This window comes from Crotalus tigris, unplaced genomic scaffold, assembly GCF_016545835.1.
Source record: "Crotalus tigris isolate CLP2741 ecotype Arizona unplaced genomic scaffold, ASM1654583v1 scf7180000019173.45859301935:6455823, whole genome shotgun sequence".
Lineage (NCBI taxonomy): Eukaryota > Metazoa > Chordata > Lepidosauria > Squamata > Viperidae > Crotalus > Crotalus tigris.
Window position 1 is genome coordinate 987,427 of NW_024097414.1, and position 21,719 is coordinate 1,009,145.

A 21,719-nucleotide genomic window follows, 5' to 3' on the forward strand; every position below is an offset into this window, starting at 1 on the left:
TCATAGTTCTTTTTTTAAAAATGTGATTGGACAGCCAAGGTACCTGATAGCTATATTTTTGTTTTTGTTTTTTTGAGTGAGGAAAATATCACAATTCATTTTTTTCCTTTAAAATCATTTTGTGAGTGGCTCCTAAAAAAAATTAACCTGAATACTTTATTTTAACCTGAGCACCTGAAGACTGTATTTTTAAAATTCTGTGCATAAGGTTTGAAAACTTGCTGCTAAATTTTGGTTCTTTGGAATTTGCAAGAATGTGTAGTTCTGCATTGGAGATATTTTGGAATGAGCAACTTAATTATTTTTCCTCTCCTTGACTAGCTAAATTTTCATATTCTCTTTGTAACTGTTGTCCAGTTCTGCCTCTATTTAATGTAATGCTAGTTTCTAAAGAGTTCGCTTGCTGAATCTTTTTTCTTACTCATACAATTTGCTTTTCTCTAATAATGATTCTTTTTATATTACATGTAACCATAGTAATGAGAATGGGAAGCAACTGTTGCTAAGTACCATATTTCAATGCATATTTCAATAAGCAGGCCTCTTTGCCTAATGAATATAGCAAAGATAGCAGTTAAATCATGAGTTATATAATTAAGCACTTCAATCAGAGGAAGTTTGGAATTTCAAAGCAAGAGGCTAATTTGCCTATTTAATATGGTTCTAGCTTTATTTAGTTAATTTCATTCAGTTTCTGATGGCACAAATGTACAGCACTGTTGATTTGCTATCAAATAGATTTCTCGATCTTAAATAGTTTCAGTAAAATGTAGACTCGTATGAGCTTGTGCAATTAAAATAACTGCTTTTGATGGATAAGATGCTGAAGCTACCAAGATAGTAATTTGCATTTACTTAGAACTTTAACAGGGACTCTTCTCTGAAATGACTCTTCTAATGAGCTACCTGTTCGAACGTGCGTGGGTGCTTGGGAGAACATATAATGACATAAAATGGAACTGACAGGAGGAATATAGAAAGCTAATTGTTAAGCAATAGCAACCGCATATTATTGTACATTTGGTTAAATTCCAAAATCCTATTTTAATGTTTCTTTCCTGTATCTGTAAATCTAATGCTTATGTTTAACAGGAAGTTTTGGTTGTTCATAAGCTACAGCTACAATGTGCAGGTTGTGAAATGCAGGAGTGCTTAGGGTTCTAAAATACAGGTAGTCCTCAACTTACGACCACAACTGAGCCCAACATTTGTTGTTAAGTGAGAAATCGGTTAAGTGAGTTTTCCTCCATTTTACGATTTTTCTCGCCACACTTGTTAAGTGAATCACTGCGGTTCTTAAATTAGTAACACTGTTGTTAAGAGAATCTGGTTTCCCCATGGATTTTGCTCGTCAGAAGGTCACAAAAATGGGATCATGTGACTCTGGGACACTTTGACTGTCATAAATATGAGTCAATTGTCAAGCCTCCGAATGTAAATCATGTGGGTATACTGCAACGGTGGTACCTCTGAAAAATGGCCATAAGTTGCTTTTTTCCAATGCCGTTGTAACTTTGAATGGTCACTAAATGAACTGTTGTAAGTCAAGGACTACCTATATGCTGTCTTCTTCTTCAGAGCCTCCACTTGATAGACAAAAATCTAACAAAAAATGGCATCTCGTGACTCCAGCAAAGAATATGTTGGAAGACTAGGGGGCAAAGCATTCATAAGCTACGGCAGCACTCAGATCAGCACATCAAGGCCAGGCTGGTATGTTTGAAAATGATGGATAGTCAGTAAATAGAAGGAATCAAAAGAACACTTTGCAGAAGAATGGAAGAGAAGGAAGGTAGAAAATGGAAAATACTTCGGAAGCACCGTGAAATATAAAGAGAGAAAAGCTTGACAAACAATACACCCACCATCTACCATGAGTACCATTTTATCTCCTGAGTACATCCTTTGAGAAATTATGTAAGAATTTAAAATGTTCTTACTTATTACGAGAAGAAAAAGCAGATAGCTGAAATGTTATTATTATTATTTTTTTTTTTTTGCAGTGAACATGCTGGTTACATGAAAGCAGGTAGTTCTTGATTTGCGATCGTTACTTAACCGTTCAAAATTGTAATGGACTCAAAAAACAATTACTTGTGACCCTTCTTTGAAATTAAGACTGCTTCATCTCCCCCGTGGCCACACGATTGCATTTTGGGTGCTTGGCAACAGGCACGCATTTACGAGCGGTTGCTGTGTCCCAGGGGCACACGATCACATTTTGCAATTCCCCCATTTTTCAGCAAAAAATACCCATTGGGACAAAATGGATTCACACTGATGACCACATGGTTTGCTTATTGACCACGTGGTTTGCTTAAGGAATCCGGTGACTTGCTTAAGGACTGTCATAAAAATGGTTGTAAAATTGCCTCCAGTCATGTGGTGCCTTAGCCTACGATTGCAACAACATACGGCCAAAATTCTGGTCTCACTTGAGGTCATAAGTGTGAAACTACCTGTAACTTTGACAGTTGAATAAGTAGTTTTGATGCCGAGTTAGGCTTCAAAATGAGGAGTCACGTGAAGATAGTAATATGACATTCTTTATGGTACATGGTAGATTTAGCAGTAATAATTCAACTCTTGGTGTGAATGGGTTCCCCCATCGTGCTGAACTTCCACTAAAAGTTTAATTAGTTAAGATACCTATCAGTACTGCGTACAATATTTGCTCTCTCCTTCCATTTTCCTGTTGCCTTGCTCAAGCAGCAAATAACCCAAGATTCGGCACTTATTGTAAATCTACATTCCAGTTGTTTGTGAACTGAGAATTTTAGATCAGTGTTTCTAAACAAGTGAGGAACTGTACACTGAAGCTAAAATTGGGTACATTTTAGCTTTTCGGCTTTCCATGTCATTGAAAGTGTCTACTGTGAAAGATTAGGGTAAACCCCCATTTTAAAGAAGCTGCACTTCTGAATTCCAAAGCAATCAGAATCTCTATCAGAATTCAGTCAGAATTTCACGGGCCCTGGTGACGCAGTGGTTAGAATGCAGTATTGCAGGCTAATTCTGCCCGCAGTCAGAAGTTTGATCCTGACTGGCTCAAGGTCGACTCAGTTTTCCATCCTTCCGAGGTCAGTAAAATGAGGACCCAGATTGTTGGGGGCAAGAGGCTGATTCTGTAAACCACTTAGAGAGGGCTATAAAGTACTGTGAAGTGGTATATAAGTCTAAGTGCTGTTACTATCCAAATCATTTTATTCTAATCATGAAGCTTATATATTGTCCAATACCATTACCTCTTGTCTTTTTCCCTCTTTTGTTGTAACAGTCTAAATTTATAGTATTTCCAGCTGATTAGTTAACGTAAGCACCTCTTGTGTCTTTGGAGAAATATATTTAATGTCAGGTCCAAAGTTAAATAGGCTACTGGTGATACCCTTGTCAATTTACCTTGTTTGAAAAAAAAAAAATGGTTTGTTTGAGGATTCTTTAACTCACATAATTAACAAACAAACTGGATTAACACCTAACAAACTATTTCTCTGCTAGTGGAATGAAATGGTCCTAGTCTCATAACTACAATTTGATGCCTTTTCCTTAGATGGTGAATAGAGAAATGATGCAGAACAGGCTGGGAAGTGTTTAGCACCTTCTCCATCTGCCATTGCTCTATATCATATTCCACTTAGACGTTCAAATAAACACCCTGAAAACTCCTTAGAGCAGAAATAATATAGCTTGTAAGAAAAGACTAAAACCACCTGTCACTTTCCTTACATTTCTTCAGTCACTTTCTCTCCGTTTCTCAAGTTTAAAAAGGATTATGGCTGTACATGTTTGCATTATCGTTTATTTTGTTTCTGAATTGGTGTCTGCTTGGTTTTATACTGTAATTTAAAACAGTATAGTAGATTGATGGTCTTCTCTGGCAGCTAAGAATTCCACCTTGCTCTGCATAACATCTAGATTTGAGAAGTCTAGTTTATTGTTTTGTTTCTGAATGTTTAAATACTTGGGTTGAGCCAAAAAGGAGTGCCAGATCAACCTCCCTGTAGTCTTAAAAATAAAATATCGAAGAAGAAGGAAAAATGAAATGGGGAAGAAAAATACATACTCAGGCACCACTTTTTAAAGTAGTTTCATCAGTCTATAATGTTGTGGTGGCAATGAGTTTCTTAGGAAGGGCTGACTATTTTCTTAGAGCCCAGTGTTGCTCTTTACAACACAACTTGTGCCAGCTTGTTTTAAATAGCTACGTAGTTACGTTAAGACAATGTTTAATGAATCCATCTAGCTACCTGAAGTTACTAGGACAATTAATATTATGCAAAGTGTTGGAAACAACACTTTTGTGTTATTGTATTTTTCTGGCTATAGCAAGAGTTCCCCCATAGAATCAAAGCTGTTCTTGAACAATTTATCCTCAAATGAAGGAAAAGTGAGTATCACATATGAGCCAGCATATCAAAATTGCCCATTTTTGCATGTTTTTAAAATCTCTCTCTCTCTCTCTCTCTCTCTCTCTCTCTGTGTGCGTGTGTGTGTGTGTGTGTGTGTCTCACACACACACACACACTTTGAATGTTGGGAATTTTATTCCAGTCAAGTGCTCCTTCTTGCTAAGCAACATTCTTTCAGCAGATTTCTAACCTCGGCGTTATTTGTATATACCAACATGGTTTGTTTTTAATTAGTCAAAATTTAGCAAAAGCCAAGAACTTGGTGTTCTGTCAAGGCTGAATTATCTGTATTAAGTTTAAAGGAGGTCCCTTGACTGGATTGAAGAGGAAGTATGCTGACAAAGCTGCTAAAGAAAAATTATAGTACTGATATCCCATAGATACATATGGTATTATTCATCAAGAGGTTATTATTAAACATAATACCATTTATTTTCAGCTGTGCTATTTGACTGTTTGTGCATTGTTGGTTATTTTTATTATAAAATGGAGGAAGATGCAATACTGTATAGGTTGCACGTTGGACTAATCTGATGTAATCTGCCAAGAGGATTCACATGATACAATTTACTTGGTTTTGGGATAGTTTATTACATATCCTCACCTTTGGTTTACATATCACGATTGATAGTGCATTAATCCAGCCAACTATGTCCAGATAAGTCCATGTGAAGGAATAATTTTAGTTAACTGATTTGAGGAGATAAGCCACATTTGATTAAAAGGCAATCAATTTGTCACAGAAACGGATTGTCCTACCTATTAAGATTTTACAAACCTCAAGAAACTAAAACCCACAAAAATGGAGTTTGGGGATAGAGTTTGTCCACATGTACAAGCAAGGCAGAGGACATGGTCTAAAGTCCACAGGATGTGACTTCAGTCATAAAAAAGAGCAGAGCATTTTCGAAGCAAGAAAATCTTTTTAAGTAGCTGAGATGGTTGAGCTGGAGAAAGAGAATTTATAGCCATTTACTATCTGCAAACAAGCGTAGAAAAATACATGGCGTATATCATATAGAGTGCTGAGTGCTAAACTGAAGAATTGAATATTTGTAATTATTCTGTGTGAACAGCTTTGTCAATCTGCTTCCAATAAGTCATTTTTTGTTGTCACTATCTCCAGTTGCTAGACCACAATGGAACATAAGGGGACAGTGGACCTGGAAGATGATTTGGGATTATTATCACGCCTTGCCCCTAGTCCTCACAGTGAAGCAGTTGCCCATGAATTTCAAGAACTCTCTTTGCATCCAAACCAGTATTTGCCTCCTCTCAAAGAAAGGAAGAATGGTAAGTATGCAACACGGCTGATGCCAAGTTTAAGTTTGTTTTTTTTTAACCAAAGTAAGCTACCCTTTGGTTTTATACCCATTTACAAGAGAAGTGGCTAAACGTTCTGTAATGTTGCAAAATGTCATAAACGTAGGATTTCCAGATGCAGCGATCCTCCAGTGCTTACATAATGTACTAATTACTCATGTAGGCAGTGCTCCTCTAATGAACGTTCTCTATATTTTAATATCTAGTTTTGGAATGTTAGTTTCATTGGTCATTTATAGAACTTAACGGATGTTTGTTTTCATGTCTTCCTGTACTGTTTCTTTTGGCGAGAAAACCGGAGGCTTAATCTGGGCATGTCTAGTCTGAAAACTGAACATGTTTCCATTTGGTGTGATCTTCATTCTTTGCATCCGTTTGGGAAAACACACACTTGCATATGGTCTTTTACTGCGGCATGCTTGTCTAGCGATTCCTTACATCTTTTTAACAGCTGTTTTAGTCTGAAATATCAGGGTTTATCTTGAAAAATCTCCACGACGTCAGGCCTTCTAACTTTGCCTCTTCCTAATAGTGAATTTAATTCTGCTTCTTTAACTACCTTTTTTTAAAAAAATCTCATGGAGATAGCTATGCAGATATTTGCAGGGAATTGGACCTGATATGTTAAAGAAGACTAATAAATCTCTCTTTCTGTAGCAGCACAACAATTGTGAGACAGTTGCCTGTGCCACTATGGCTCATGCTTTCATAAAAGTCAGATAGCAGTAGTGCATGCGATGTGTAGTAACTGTTTTAGATTGTGGGACCATGATTTCACTTATGCCCCCTGAAAGGTATTTTAATGCAGTACTCATTCAGGCAGTTATCTTCACCTTCTCAGATAATGCCAAAGGTAATACAGTTCTAGAGCCTGTGTTTAGAATTACAGGAGCCAATGTTTACTTGAGAATGAACTATTAAAATAATAGTCTTGTGCAGCTTTCTAATATTCCCTGGCTTTGTCCTTTTCCAGCATAGGGGAGTTAGCTTTGCTCAAGAAGCTCTAACAAGTCCATTCAGATCCCGAAAATGTATGCTTAGAATGTATAGCTTATAATTGGCCATGTATCCTGAACTCTCTGGATTTCGTCCAATAAGCTTTTCATCCTAGTTTTCAAACAGGTTTTATTATAATCCCTTTTGCAGCCTGAAATGGATTATTCATCCTTTGCTCGTTGTGACTTGATTTTACAGTTCACATTAATAATCAACAGTTTATTTTTTTTGGGGGGGGGACAAAAAAAAAGCAAAAAGCAAAAAAAAAACCAAAAACCCACCCCAAACCATTCTTTATGATGTTGGCAGAATTGCTTGTGCACAAAACTTTGATTAAAAACTACAGATCAAACAGTGATAGGTTCCAATTTTTTTTAAAAAAAAAAATACTTTCTATATTCAACATTTATTTCTTTCATTTTAGTCATCCCATTTGACTAAAAATCTATTCTGACAAGGATCTCTTTATGTCTTAACAATACAGTGGTATCAGATGGGACTGAAATATATTGTGTGGAGCCCAGTGATTTATTATTATTATTATTTTTGCCCCTGTTTGAACATTTAAACTATTATTGCAGCAACTCATTGTTCAGCTCTATCTTTTAGGCTTCTTTAATGGAGGTTGGTCCAATATATTTTTTCCATTGCTGCCTTAGTTTGAAATACAGAGCATGAAAACAATGTTGTATATCTTGTCAACGGGAATTCATTGTGTCATGAGGCATTGCCTTGTTTTTGTATTAAAAATGCAGGCTTAAAGTTCATTTATCTTCTTAGCATGAATTTAGGAAATGCAGTATGTTAAGTTATCCAGAGTCCATAGGGAATTCCACACAAATTAGAAGTGATCTAAAAGGAAGTATGACATTTTTTGGCTTCTAAGCTAGTTGTTATTTTATAAAGTTGAGTACAAATCAACTGTTGGCAAGAGCAGTCTTCCAAAAATATAATTCCTCCAAAGTCTTTCATCAAAAAGCTTTTAGTACTGATCCGAGATTTTGGTTTTGAAAGTTACTTTGCTTACAGTTAGTCTTCAAATCCTTTACTCTCCGGCTTTCATTTTAAAAATCACCGTTTTTAACCTTTATCATCCCAAGTCCACTGTTCCTCGTGGTCTTTAAATGAGAAAAAACAAATGGTCGCAAATAAATTTGATATCCCCCTGATACGCAAACCTATCTTTTAAACCCAGTTCTGTTGTTTTTAAAGTTTTAATATTTTAATTATTGCTGTTTAAGCCCGTATTTTATGATCAGTGCTGCTCCATGATATAAATACAAAATTGCAGTATGTAATGAAATTCACTCAGGGTCCAATATTATAAAAATGGAGGGGCAGGAAACTGTGACGTGTGAATCATTTGGTCAACGTGGGCTTTTTATCTAAGCCAGTGGTTCTCAACCTTTTTAATGCCGTGACCCCCCCCCAACCGGTCGTAAGTCGAGGACTACTCAACCGGTCGTAAGTTGAGGACTACTCAACTGGTGCAGCACCGTTTGCAGAATGGGACTTTTGGCGGGCTCAGCAGGGCAGAGACAGCCTGGACAATTCCTATTGGCTTTTGAAAGCCAATAGAATTAGACTCTATTCAAGAGAGTCTATTCTATTGGCTTTCAAAAGCCAATAGAATAAAAGGGAGTAGCACAGCTAAGGAAAAGGGGGAAAAAAATGGCGGACTGCATTGTTTGCCTACCCCCGTGAAATGGTCATTCGACCCCAAATGGGGTCCCGACCCACAGGTTGAGAACCATTGGTCTAAGCCATGACGTCTCTTAGCTTATAAAGAAGGAGGAGGCAGTTCTTATATGTGCTATTTCCCATTTAGCCTGTCATTGTTCTCAGTACTGCCAGTTCCCACAACTCCAGCATTCCCAAGGCATCTGTCAATGTCTGCAAGGAACAGATTTCAAATATTAAAGCATGTGAAAAGACCCACAGGCCAAGCTCCAGTGGTCTCCAGAGATTTGATCTCTAAAATCAACTCTCTTCTAACATTTTCACAGGCTTCTTTAAAAGAATTTCTGTACAGTCGTTTCATTTGGTAAACACTTAAGTTAAATCTCTGTCACTTTTAGTGAGATTTATTAGCGACTCTGTCCCCTTGCTTTAGCAAAATAACCAGAAATGCAATTAACGTCCAAATTTTAACAGTTTTAAAACAACAAGAAAAAAATTATATTGATATTTAATCTTAATGTAAGTTTCCAGATCTTTTTTTTTTTTTTTGGGTGGATAAAAACATTATTTATTTGGAAAGTAGTTTAGCATTTACTGAAAGAGTTTTTTTTTAAAAAAAAAAAATCCCCAAAGGAAATCATTGAATTCAGGATGTTCCTTTTCCTGAAATATTAAAAATCTTGAGTGTGGAGATTGGGTGAATGAGGTTTCAAACAAATGGCTTGTCAAAATGCTATGATGCTAATATCATATAAATGACCTAAAAGAAAACAGTAACGGGAAATAACTTCCAATGGGTCAGAATGTTTTTCCTTCATGTGAAAAATGGGTTGCAGCTTAATATATATTCAAGCGAGGCAGTAAATAAAACGCAGAAATAAAATAGGGCTGTGAATAAACTTGCGAAGATTCCTGGATATTTATGATTAGGGAGAATGGAGAAGCTTGACATTAAGTTCAGTAAGCAAACATAAGGTGTGTGGTTTGTTTGTAAAACATTTCTGGGGAAAGCCCATTTAATTGAGACATCAAAGTGAGAGTAGCAGTAGATACTTGAGACATTTGTCTCATACCATGAGGTCATTGGAATAGCATCTTCCTTAGGGCAAATAGGGTTTTAAACAAGAACTGTGTGTGTGTGTGTGTGTGTGTGTGTAAGAGAGAGAATGAGGGAGAGAGAGAGAGAGGGATATTGATCTAATACAGGCACGCTGGCTGAGGAATTCTGGGAGTTGAAGTCCACAAGTCATAAAAGGGCCAAGTTTGAAGACCCCTGATCTAACAACTAGGTACAATAACTTTGAAGCTGCTGTATTCTTAGTTAATAAAATTAAATGTTAATTTTTAAAAGCTGAATATTTTTGGTTTCTATCAATCAGACTATCAGTTGAACTACGGTAAGAATCTTTTTAGGATACATTTGTAAGACTTGTCACAGAAATATTTTTAGAATGTCTCTCTTCCTCATTCCCAGTTGAAGAAAGGATGCTGTTTCATGTTGGCCTTGTAAAACGTGTGAGTAATATTGTTTCCTTGATAGAAAAGTCCCATTTGTAAAAACAAAAAAAAGGAGAAATTGAAAAGCTTATCTGTTCGGAAAACAGCTTCAAGTATAATTTTTTGGATTCCTTCTAAAATCAGCAGTGTCATTGTCATTAAGGTTTGTGTTCTAAGAAGTGGAGTTAATTAGCTCACAAACAAGAGGTATATAAAAATCTCATGCCTTCTGTGTCATCTTTAGCTTTAATTTCATTTAAAAGAGTCTTCTATCAGCATCTTTAAAGCACTGCTCAAAAGAGGGGAAGTCAATTTGAGCAATCCTGAGTAATCTCTTATCTGGAAGGAATGAGTTAGTAGTTTTCCACCAAATGGCATAGTAGTTGCTCAACCAGTTTCACCATCTCCAGATGGGATAATAGCTTTCTTTCATGCGGTGGGATAATCTCTCTTTAGATTGTGTGTCTTTCAAGAAATTCTATTATTAACAGACGGAAGCTGATGTAGGTAGGCTTCGTTTCTGCATTCTATGAAGCTGAGCTGTGTGATCTGATGGCATGGCAAAAACATCTTGCTAGCTTATTATCTAGCAGCTATGTAAATGTTTTAAATGAAAAAATAATTCTTGAGCAGATATGAGATAGTGGCACGTTAAGATGAATACTGTACTAATAGCTTCTAGCAGGGCTTTTTTTCTCATAGAACGCCCAGAACGGAGTTCCGGCACCGTTTTTGGATGGAACCTTGTAGGATAGGCAAGGCGGGTTGTATGACGTGTGTGAGTTCCAGCACCTTTTTTTTTTTTTTAAGAAAAAAAGCACTGGCTTCTAGTACTGACAGCGTTGTACATAGTAGGATGGGATATAGGGGTGATCAAGCTTGGATACAATGCATTTTAAAATATATCTATATATTTTAAAGTATTTTTTGCCACCACAGAGCAAGCAACATAAGCATTTAAGAAGAGACAATCAGTCTTCAATTTACAACCACAACTGAGCCCAAAATTTATATTGCTAAGTGAGACATTTGTTAAGTGAATTTTGCCCTGTTTTATGACCTTTCTTGCCACAATTGTTAAGCAAAATCACTGTAGTCAAGTTACTAACGTGGTTGTTAAGTGAATCTGGCTTCCCCCATTGACTTTGCTTGTCAGAAGGTCACAAAAGGGGATCACGTGACCCCGGGACACTGCGGCCGTCATAAATACGAGTCTGTTACCAAACGCCTGAATTTTGATCACCTGACGCTGGGGATGCTGCAACAGCCCTAACTATGAAAAATGGGCCTAAGCCACTTTTTTTACACTGCCATGGTAACTTCAAGCGGTCACTAAATGAACCGTTATAAGTCGAGGACAAACTGTACCAGAGGCAACTTAAAAACCTTTTTCAAAACTTGGTATCCTAGAGAGCTACCTACATAAGTCTGGGAAGAATGGAAATGATATAAATCCAGGAAAGATGGAAATTGTTGCCATTTTTTTTCTCTATGGGTTCCAAAATAATGCTGTTGAAACAACATGGTGCAGCTGTCTGTGGCAAAGCAGAAATCCTGGGGAATTTTGCATTTCTGCTTTTGTTCTGTGCTCTCCTGCTGTCTCTATATTTTGTAAGAATTCTACATAAATATCCAGTGATTGTGAATGAGCCAGGAAGCGTAAGAGTATTATGAGTAAATAAATAGAAACCCTCTAACCAGAAGTCCAGTAGAGAAATAGTACGTGTTCTTGGTCAGTGCTATAAGAGCAAGTGCAAATAATGGTAAACATAAAGGAAGTGGCCTTTATTTAAAGACTTTATTTAAGACTGAAACCCGCAATAAACACATTGGTGTTTCACAATTATGTTTGGTTTCTAATTTTTCTTTGTTGCCTTTTTTTTTAAATCCCACCAATCTGAAACGTTGTTCCTTTGTGCACCTGAAGATTCAACAGTGTGCATGTTATCCATCTTCTTCGAAAATCAGATGCTTTCCTAATTTGTTCCATAAAACAGTCCTTATTTATTTAATTCCATATTTTTGTTACCCGTTTCCCTCTGTGAGTTCAGGGCAGAGTTGCTTTTCAGGGTAAGATGGGCGGCATGTAAATTTAATAAACAAATAACTAAATATGATTGATCACGCACTCCTCCAATTTTTCCGTTACTCTTTGAAGTCAGAAGGGGTCTGAGTGACTTGCCCAGAATTACTGCGTCCCCTGCCCTAACTCCATAACTGCTACATCACATTGGCCCTTTACTCATCTTCAACTGCAAAAATTGGCTAAAGAAAAAAATCTTTCACTCGTGAGAATAAAAGATGCTCTCAAGAGCTATGCTACTAGAAATATCTCCTTGAGTTAATACTTAAATTTATCAGGGTCTGCTATTTCTAATAGACCTCTGTCCTCCTTGCCCAACAGTTAAAGAGTTAAATAAACTCTTTTTATTTTAAGTGGAAAGTTTAATTTCATTTTTAATTGGAAGGTGTTAATCGGAAGGACCAACTTAAGTTGGTCCTTCAATAATATCTTTTTTTCATGGGAGAATTTCTCTGTGACTGGACAGACAATATTGTCTGTAGCTTCACGTTCTGAGCAAACACAGAATTTATCATTATTTTCTAAATTGCACCATTCTGTTAGATTCAGAATGATTCATTGGTTCTGAGGTATCTGTATTTGTTTAAAATGCTTTGAATTCCATTATTTCTCTTCCCCATAGTTTTTGTACTTCTCAGAGTCTACATGCTTTGAAGGTATGTCATTATCCATGTAAGTAAAATCTCCAGGATTCTTTTCTCTCTCAGGTAATTCCACTTTCATTTTCATGGTTAAAAAAAAAGAGAGCAAAACTTCTCTTTATTTTAGGACACCTGATGGAAACTCATTCTACAATTCCTTCTTTAAAATGTATTTGAAAAGATACTTCCATGTTTTGAAAGAAGAAAAAAAGGTCAGTTTTGAAATGGCAGTGTGTCTTTGCACTATGCAAGCAGTTAAAAAAAAATAATCTTCAGCTGTTGCAATTATGCCAGCATTTCCATTAAGGCAGGAATAACTTCATTTGCGTAAATGCCAAGCGTTCTGTCAAACTGTGCTGTTAATGTTACTTGATAAAATGTTCTGGCTTTGAAACGACGTGGTGAAAATTGGCACGCCTAGGATCTTTTCAAAAGACGGCCTCCTTAAAATGTGTCTTCTGTATGTTTTTTTTTAAAAAAATACCTGTGCACTGAAATACAATGAAATAGCTCTTTGTTAGCTTGTAGTGAAAAAGGCTCACTATATAAAGATATGTAAATCGATGTTATGAATAAAATCATATTATATGTAATAAGATGTCATGTAATAAATGGTGTACAGGTAGTTTTATGTATAGTGTGCAAACTAACCATTTGGTGATTAAGTTGCAAAAAACTATGAATCCTGCTTTAGGGAATAGAGACAAGGGATGCAGAAAGTACTTGGCTCCCATTTGAGAGTGAACCACTATAATTTAATTTGTTTTCAGGTGCAGTTTTTCCTCGATTTGAAGAGCAGTCTTGGCTCAAATATTCAAATTACAGAAAGATTCGTGCAAAACTGTATGTTAGGAAAAGATGCGTACATTAGCAACTGGGTTGTTCTATTGTTCTAGATTTTTAAAAATAATACAGTCCAGAAATATAGAACAACAAAGAATCAAACGCATGAAAAATAAAATAATTGGCTATAAAGTAATTTGTATACTGTACATTGAGTTGGGACAGCTTCGGTTTCAAGCGTGGTCAGAACGTGTACACACAATGGATACGTTTTATTCATTCCCATTGACCTGGAATATGATCCAACTATATATTTTCTTAACTGGTTTTTGCCATAGTGGGCAATTTCATCTTGAACGGAGTCCCCAGTAAAGGTCTTGGGCTATGCTCAACTGAAAGCAAGTTCTTAATTTGGAAAATCTTAACTTAATGGTGGCCAGAGCTGATTGAAACACTTTCCTACATGTGGCATCCTTTTTTCTTAGAATTTTTCAGTGTACTAAACTATACAGAACAAACAAAAACAAAAGACAGAAAATAAGAATAGAGAAAAAAAGATTTTATTTAAAAGAAGAAAAAACCATCCAGTTATGTCTTCCACCCTTCTTTCTGTCAAATATCATCTGAAACCTTTCCCCAACCTCTTTGTCCATATATGGATTCCAGTCTTTTAAAAAAAGTTTATCCTTTTTTTTTCTGACCAAACTGATCAGCTTCAACCATTTCTGCAAGTTCGGTTAATTTTTATAAATGGGACAGTCCTAACATGGTAACAAATATATTGCATTTCATGTAATTATCATCTTATTCTGTCAATACTGTAATTTTTTTTCAAGAGGGCATTAAATGTGAGGGAGAATTTAGATTTAAACTATGTCTTGCACTGAACTCCTTTGGTGATAACCTGCCTATATTTGTCTGTATTGTGCTGAATATACAGTGAAGAGTTTCATACGAGGAAAATAATCTTGTTTCCATGGAGACTTTGAACTATTCTTCTGCAAATTCTGTCGTAATCATTTTGTTTGACTAATTTTACTTCAGATTTCCTTTATGTATAATGTTTTATTCAATTGTTTGATTTGTTTATAACTGCTGAAATTTAAGTCGTACTGTATAACTCTTGAGTGCTTAATGTTGATTTCCCAGTGATTATAATTTTTTTTATTGAAGAATTTGTTTGCAAGTTATTGTATACAGATGCATTTGTAGGTTGGAGGCAAGAGGTGGAATGTGATGTATTTATATATTTAATGACTAACAGCGTCTAAAGGAACTCATCTACAATATATATTGAAAAGGCTAGAGAGGTAGATCCAATCAGAATATTAGCTAGACTTGTAGTGAAATATGCATAGCCATTAGTGGGCTAGGTATGCATGTTTTGCTAAGTGCCAGCCTCTGATCTCAATCCAATTCTAATTTTATTTGTAGAAGTGAGAAGCTGGCATTGTTTTTATTAGCAAGGAAGGATCTACCTAAGTTACACATTCTTAGAAAATTGAACATGGATGCATGGCTGTCAACCAAAACTGTATAATAGGGATCTAGAAATATCTCACTGATTCAGAAATTCAGTGTTTTGGAAATTTTAGAACACTGTGTTTCCTATAAGGACCATGCCAAACTTGGACTGGGCAGGGAAATAGATCATTCAAGAACCCCTTTTAGTTTTGAGGATTTATTTGCAGACGTTGCAAAACACACAGTAGTTGAGGTGACTTGCCTCATGGCCTGGAGAGAGGTTTTTCAGTTCGTGAGTTGGGTGCTTCGCTATTTCAGAAATATGTGCTTGCTCCCTCTGCAAATCAAGTTAAAAGAAACTGTAGAGTTAAAGAGCCTCCAAGGGAGATAAAAGACGTAGTGGGAAAGAATTGATGAGTCGATATTTTGTAACAAGCTACAATTCCATATTTGTCTCCATCAATACCCAGAACATCAAATCCGTATGTAGGCATCAGCCAGAAGGATGTGGTCCAACTAATACTAGGACTTTCACATAAGTGAATTTAAGCTTTCTGCTGTTAAATATAATGTATCTCCTCTGAAAAATATTTTTTCCCTGTTGATGCTCTATACTTCTTATTGGTAAACAAATAAACAAACCACTTTATGTAGTTGGAAGATAGACCAGGGATAATGCAGCTATTGAGGGCATAGAGTTTTATTCTGGAGTTGATTCTCTTGGAGGAGCCTTGCTTATTAATATGCATTGATTGTGATGTCATTTTATGGCTGATGTCTTTATGACAAATCATTGTCTCGTCTGCCTTTAGTCAACGAAATAGGCAGTCTACTAATAACTAACAACTAATAACTAAATTCCAGATGACTTCAGGGCATTGCTGTCAATCTACGAAATGACCTATTTACAATATAAAGTACTAAGACTGATGCTTCAGTTGAAGTAATGTGTTGCTAGTGAGCTATATCTTGCTTGTCTGAACATGTCTGAAACATGTTTGAAAATCTCTTCTGCTCCCAAATTACTGACTTATGGTTTTTATAGAAAAGAGTTGTTTCTTGTTCCAGTAAGACGTTTTGCAAGCTTCTTCTAAGAACATAAGAACAAGGCAGCTCAACTCAACGTTTAGTTGCTGTATAGCAAATGCTCAATTGCAGCCATGTAGTGTTTACCTCATGGATGATTGTATGATTTTAATAAATTATCTGTCCATAAATTCCTCTGGTATTTATTGGTGTTCATTCTGGGAAGCCTTAGAAAAGATCATAAAAAATGAAGAAGCGATTAAAGGATTGTCACTGTTGATTCAAGTTTGGGCTTCATGAAGGGATCTTCATTTTAATCTTGCTATTTATATACCCATTTTGGAAAACATTTGTCTTGTGTTTCCTGTTTCACTTTAAATTGTTCTGGCAATGCTTGATGGTAACTCCATTGGGATAAAAATAGCCTTAACTAATTTGTAGGTGGTGACCTTTGTTAAAAGAAAGTAATTATTTCTAAGTTTGTAAAAAGGCTCTCTGAAGAGAACTAACCACAGAACATTGAAAAGATATGTGTAAAACTGCAATTCCTTTTCCAACTTGCCTTGTATCAGTCCAAGGCGTTGTAATCTATTCAGATAATATATACTTTATCTTCATATGTTAAAAAGCTTGAAACCAGAATAGCTAATGTAAATGTAAAAGAGATTTGAATTTGTCCTGTTAATTTGAAAATATGTTATGGTTTATTGGGGGGAAAACTATGCAGAATAATTACTTTAGTTTTTCTAGATGCTGACCTTTAAAAAATTCATTGCTCACTCTAATTGTTTATGAATGAGCTTAAATATAAATATACAATTCATTATAGTGATTCCATACAATGCTGATTTATTGTATTAGATGAATTAAAAGGAACCCAAAACATATGTGCAGTTGCTTTTTTGTAAACTGAAAAATTAACGAACTTTTTAGTATAACTTTTTAACGTAACTCAAAAGCATATAAATGCTTGCATCAGAGTCCATTTTAATAATTCCTGTGTCTTTGATGGGACATTAAAATCTAGAAAATTCAATGGAAAAAAACATTTAAAAGTGTTTCACTTCTTCCCTTCCCTTCCTAAATCATGTTAAGAACCCAAGTCTCTGGTACATTACCAAACTGTTATTTTTATCTATTGAAGATAAGCAAGCAGATACATTATTTAAAATCAATACTATATACATATTTCTTGCAATTAAATATGTGGGCCAACAATTCTTTCTTTAAAAAAATGAACTTGTAAAAAATAATCATCTGGAGTAATTGTCTCAGCATTACACTGATCCTGCCAAACTTGATAGATGTCCCTGGGGTATTTGTTTGTTTTTTACTGCAGTTGCCAAGAAAACTTTTATTTAGGTCTACTTCTAACTTCTCAACAGTAAGAGTTCTTCTTCTCAGGCTCACAGTGAAGTAATGGGAAAACAAAGTTGATTTATGTACCAAAATGTTTTTTGATGAGTAAGACATCACCATACAGTATACAAAAGAGAGTTTTTGCACTGATTCATCCCTTTAGGGGTAGAAAGATGAGGTCGTCCGAGAAACATATACTTGGTCAACATATGTTGTTCATGTTACTAAAGGGGAGAATGGGTTCAAAATATATGACATGCATTCTGTATAAATCGGTTGCGGCATTGATGGCAGTGATGTATGACCATCTCTGTCACGATAACCATAATTAAAGCAAATTCATGTTTTATAAATGCAGTCTTTGAAATTCAAATGAATGCTCGGTGGAAAATTCTCTGAGCTTGTGCAGATGTAATATACTGTATATGTGGTAGAGTAAATCCATACTTTAGTGTCGTGGCAGAGAGAATACTGATCTTAATTTTGAGGGTCTGGGGGATATTTTGTATTATAAAAGTTGCCCATATTTGCATGTTTTTAAAATCAATCTCTCTCTCTTCCTCTCCCTCTCTCTCTCTCTCTCTCTGTGTGAATATGTGTACAATTAATTACTTTCAGTTGTTTGTAGTCTGATGCATATCATTTACTCAGTATTGACTGTTAAACTCTTGTGTTGTTATGAGCCTATGTTGCTTTTTTTTGTTGTTGTTGTTATCCAAATTTTCATTTGCTTCTAGTTTTTCCAAGCACAGGTAGTCCTTGATTTACGGCCACAAATGAGCTCCAGATTTCCATCGCTAAATGAAACATTTGTTAAGTGAGTTTTGCCCCATTTTATGGTCTTTCTTGCCAGTGTCGTTAAGTGAGTGACAGCAATTGTTAAGTGAATCTGGCTTCCCCATTGTCTTTGCTTGTCAGAAGGTTGCAAAAGGGGATCGATATAAGGGGCAAAGGGAAACACTAGCAGGCTTTCAAGTTTGTGTTAATGTACCCAGAACAATAAAGAAGCATTTTTGTCTTTTTCCTGCTGTGGTTTATCTTGAAGGGCTGACAGTAATATCCTTCTCTGATATATATCCCTAGTGTCCTCAGGAATTTTCTCCAACAGCAAAGTTCAAAAGCAGCAATGCTTTTCTCTCCAGCTCTCTCCAAAGACCGTAATTTACACTGTTTATACTAATTATAACTGGATTGATTAACTTGGATGGAGAAGGAACTATGAATTTGGTAAAGGGATTGGATGAACCGATAGCCTATTATATCGCTCCCAAAGTGGCAGGACAAATTAACTGGCAGTAAAGCACAAAATCATTTCTTTTTCTCTGAAAAATTGGTTTTCAATAATAATTGCAGGGACCCATTAAGGAAAATTGTTTTCGCTGATTGGATGGCTTATTTCAGAAGCTGCTTTTGATTACTAACTGAAAGGATTAAAAGAGTGCTTATGTTGAAAATAAGAGATTAAAAAACCCAAAGAGAGGGAGGAGGTAGTTATCTGGAGTGATTTAATGAGGATAAGTGCTGCAGCATAAAGGAAGTATTAGTATTTTGCCACTTAAGAAATGTCATACAAAATAAAAAGAGAATAAACTCATGAAACTCATCCTAGAAGAGAACCTTTTTATGTTATTTAGATGTCATTCAAATGTTGGAATTGCCTATTAATTCCTGGTCGAAAAGATGGACTTTCAGCTAAGTTAAATAATACCTCCCTCAATTTTATTATTTATTTAATTTATACCTAGCTTTCAATACTGCAAGGTGCTCAAGTGTGTGTGTTGTGTGTGTGTGTGTGTGTGTGTAGATAGATAGATAGATAGATAGATAGATAGATAGATAGATAGATAGATAGATAGATAGATAGATAGATAGATAGATAATGCCCCCATATTTTATTTCCCCCCACAAATCTGTAAGGTAGGTTGGTTATTAAGAAAGATGTCTATGGAGGTTCTTAATCATCCAGTCATGGTTGTCCCAAAGGTGCTTTTCCAAAAGGCAACTGGACTTTCTTAGTTTTTTTTCTTGAAAACTGAAGAAGTTTCTTGGATGAGAAGCAAAACCTTTTCAAGGGAAAAAAAATCCCAAGAAAGTCCAGTTGCCTTTTGGAAAAGCCCCTTTAAGTCACTCAGAGAGAGGGACCAGCCCAATTTACCCAGGGAGCTTATGTGGCTGAGCTCAGGGCCCCCCCACCCCTTCCCCAACATAGATAAGATAAGATAAGATAAGATAAGATAAGATAAGATAACCTTTATTGTCATTTTTTTACTGTGGGCACAACGGCACATATCAAAAATGAAATTTAGTTGCCCGCTCTCAAAGTGAAACACATACATGACACACACCTAAACATACTATACACAACATATGTATAGACCCACACCCCTACATATACATAACAAATAAATATTAAATACTGTCGATCTTGAATATATAACGGAAGGAGGAACACAATACAACAGCTCTCTCCTTTTTACTATTTGGTTGGCTGAACTGGTGGTTCTTGATTGGGTGGTTGGTCATTCCTTGGATTTATAGGCGGATAGAATGACTGTCGAAACAAAAAAAATAAATGGTGAGTACTTGTACAGTCACCAAACCTCTGGGGTGATGGCATATCTGTTGTTGTTTTTTTTTTTTTTGGTCTTTCAATAAGTTTCTTTCCCTTCTACATTATATCACTTGAGTCTGTTTCCATTCTGGAGCAGCTGTTTTGTTTTGCCTCTGCATAACCAGGTGAACATTTTTTGTTGCACAAATGAACAGGGGTTGTTGTGCAGGAGCAAATCTGTTTGTTGTTCTTGTGGTCTCTTACACGTGCCTCTATTTATTTCCTACTGACAGCTGAGGTGTGTTGATTGAGTGGGGCGGTTATCTGCTATCCCGGGTGGCTTGTAGAAAAAAAAAAAGCTGGCTTTGCACAAAGATGGTGAAGACTTTCTCCGCAGGAGGTTTTAAACAAGGGGTGTGTGCGTATGCTTGTGCGCAGGGAGCTCCTTTCATTCTTTTTGAGATTATTCCACATTGCTCAGGCATTTTTCTTCCCCTGGTCAAAGCCAGCAAAATAGACCAGGAAAAGGTGACTGGTAGATAGGCAAAAACACACAACATGTTAATACTCTATAATTGGCGAATCAAATCTCACAGATCTCTGTTTAAATATAGTTTTAACTTATGACCACTTTAGCTTATGTACAAACCTCTTTTCCGTTAGAATATTAAGATTAGTACAATCCGTATTCGAAATTGAAGAAAGAATGCAACACGTCAGGCAGCCTAAAGTCTTTCTTAAAAAAAAAAAAAAACCTTCATGAAAAAAAGAGACCCCAGTAGGAGTTTTGTCATCTCAGGTACAGCTTCGCCAAATGTTGCTCCTTCTGCAAGGGCTGGGATTTATTTATTTTTTTTCCCTTTGGGGGGGGGGAGATTTATTTTTAACTGCTTGACTCAGTGTTTTGTCAGATGATTCTGACCATCCAACTGCATATTGAATGCAAAGCACACCGGAGGAGAACCAGGGTGGCTGAAAAGGGGAGGGATCCGGAGCAGTTGCCTGGGAAAGGAAGGTGGGGTTTAGGAGCTCAGCCTTCCTCCTTCTCCGAGCGCTTTGAGTCATTTGAATCTTTCGGGTCAAGCTGGGAAGTGAAGGCTGATGGCTGCTTTCAGATGCTCTAAAGACATAATTGCTCAATTATTGCCAAAGTGACTGGAAGGAGCAGCCACACAGCTGGCTCGTAGATTGGTTTCTTTCCCCTCGCTAGATGCTGCCTCTCTTAGGAGTCCCACCATGATCGATAGCTCCAAGAAGCAGCCACAGAGTTTTCCACAGTTTTTACCTTTGGAAGATATTGAATCGTTAAAGGGAAAGGAATGCCTTGATCCAGACATCCCGAAGTGTCTTAAGGAAGGTCAGTTCTGGGGTTGAGGAAAGAAGAACACTCCGCATTAAATACTGTTTTTTTTGGAGGGGGGGGGGGAGCGGGGAAGGGAGGCATATAGATAGGTGGCTATGGAATCTGTGCAAAGCGATAGTTATGAATATGAAGAGGGGGGTGGTGGATGCATGGCTGTTCTCCAGTTCCAATTCTTGAAGCACAATTAATCTTTTCACAATGTACTCTCTTTAGTTTCTGTTGGGTTTTACAGCTGAGACCATCCAGAGCAAATAGAACCGAAGTATTGAAGTATTTTTGTGGTATCGTTACTGTTGATTTCCTTGAGTGTCTCCTGCTTTGATAGAGCTTGGTTTTTCTGCCCGTGTATTTTGTAGTTCAATTTTCTAAAGCTTAGAGCCTTCTCATGTTAAAGGATTATAATAAAAATGATCGAGTAGGGAGATCAATAAATATTCAGTGATGCCATCTGAGCTAATGAGAGCTGATGTGCAATACTTTCAAGAGTAGGAAAAGGTATGTCCGTTCCCCGAATCAACCTGTGCATGCATTTATATTTTACAAG

General features: G+C 36.3%; 1 protein-coding gene across 3 annotated transcripts in view; it reads left to right on the forward strand.

The window, feature by feature from the left end:
• Nucleotides 1-21,719, forward strand: part of MRTFB (myocardin related transcription factor B) — a 76,197-nt gene that overhangs the window by 15,926 nt on the left and 38,552 nt on the right. For 2 of the 3 annotated variants that reach the window (XM_039360350.1, XM_039360348.1), the window contains exon 3: nucleotides 5,536-5,702. In XM_039360350.1, the coding sequence (XP_039216284.1) occupies nucleotides 5,549-5,702 (154 nt within the window). In that variant the 5' untranslated portion in view covers nucleotides 5,536-5,548. Of the gene's footprint in view, nucleotides 1-5,535; nucleotides 5,703-20,668; nucleotides 21,170-21,719 lie in introns of those variants that run through there. The other variant, XM_039360349.1, reaches the window with a different exon arrangement.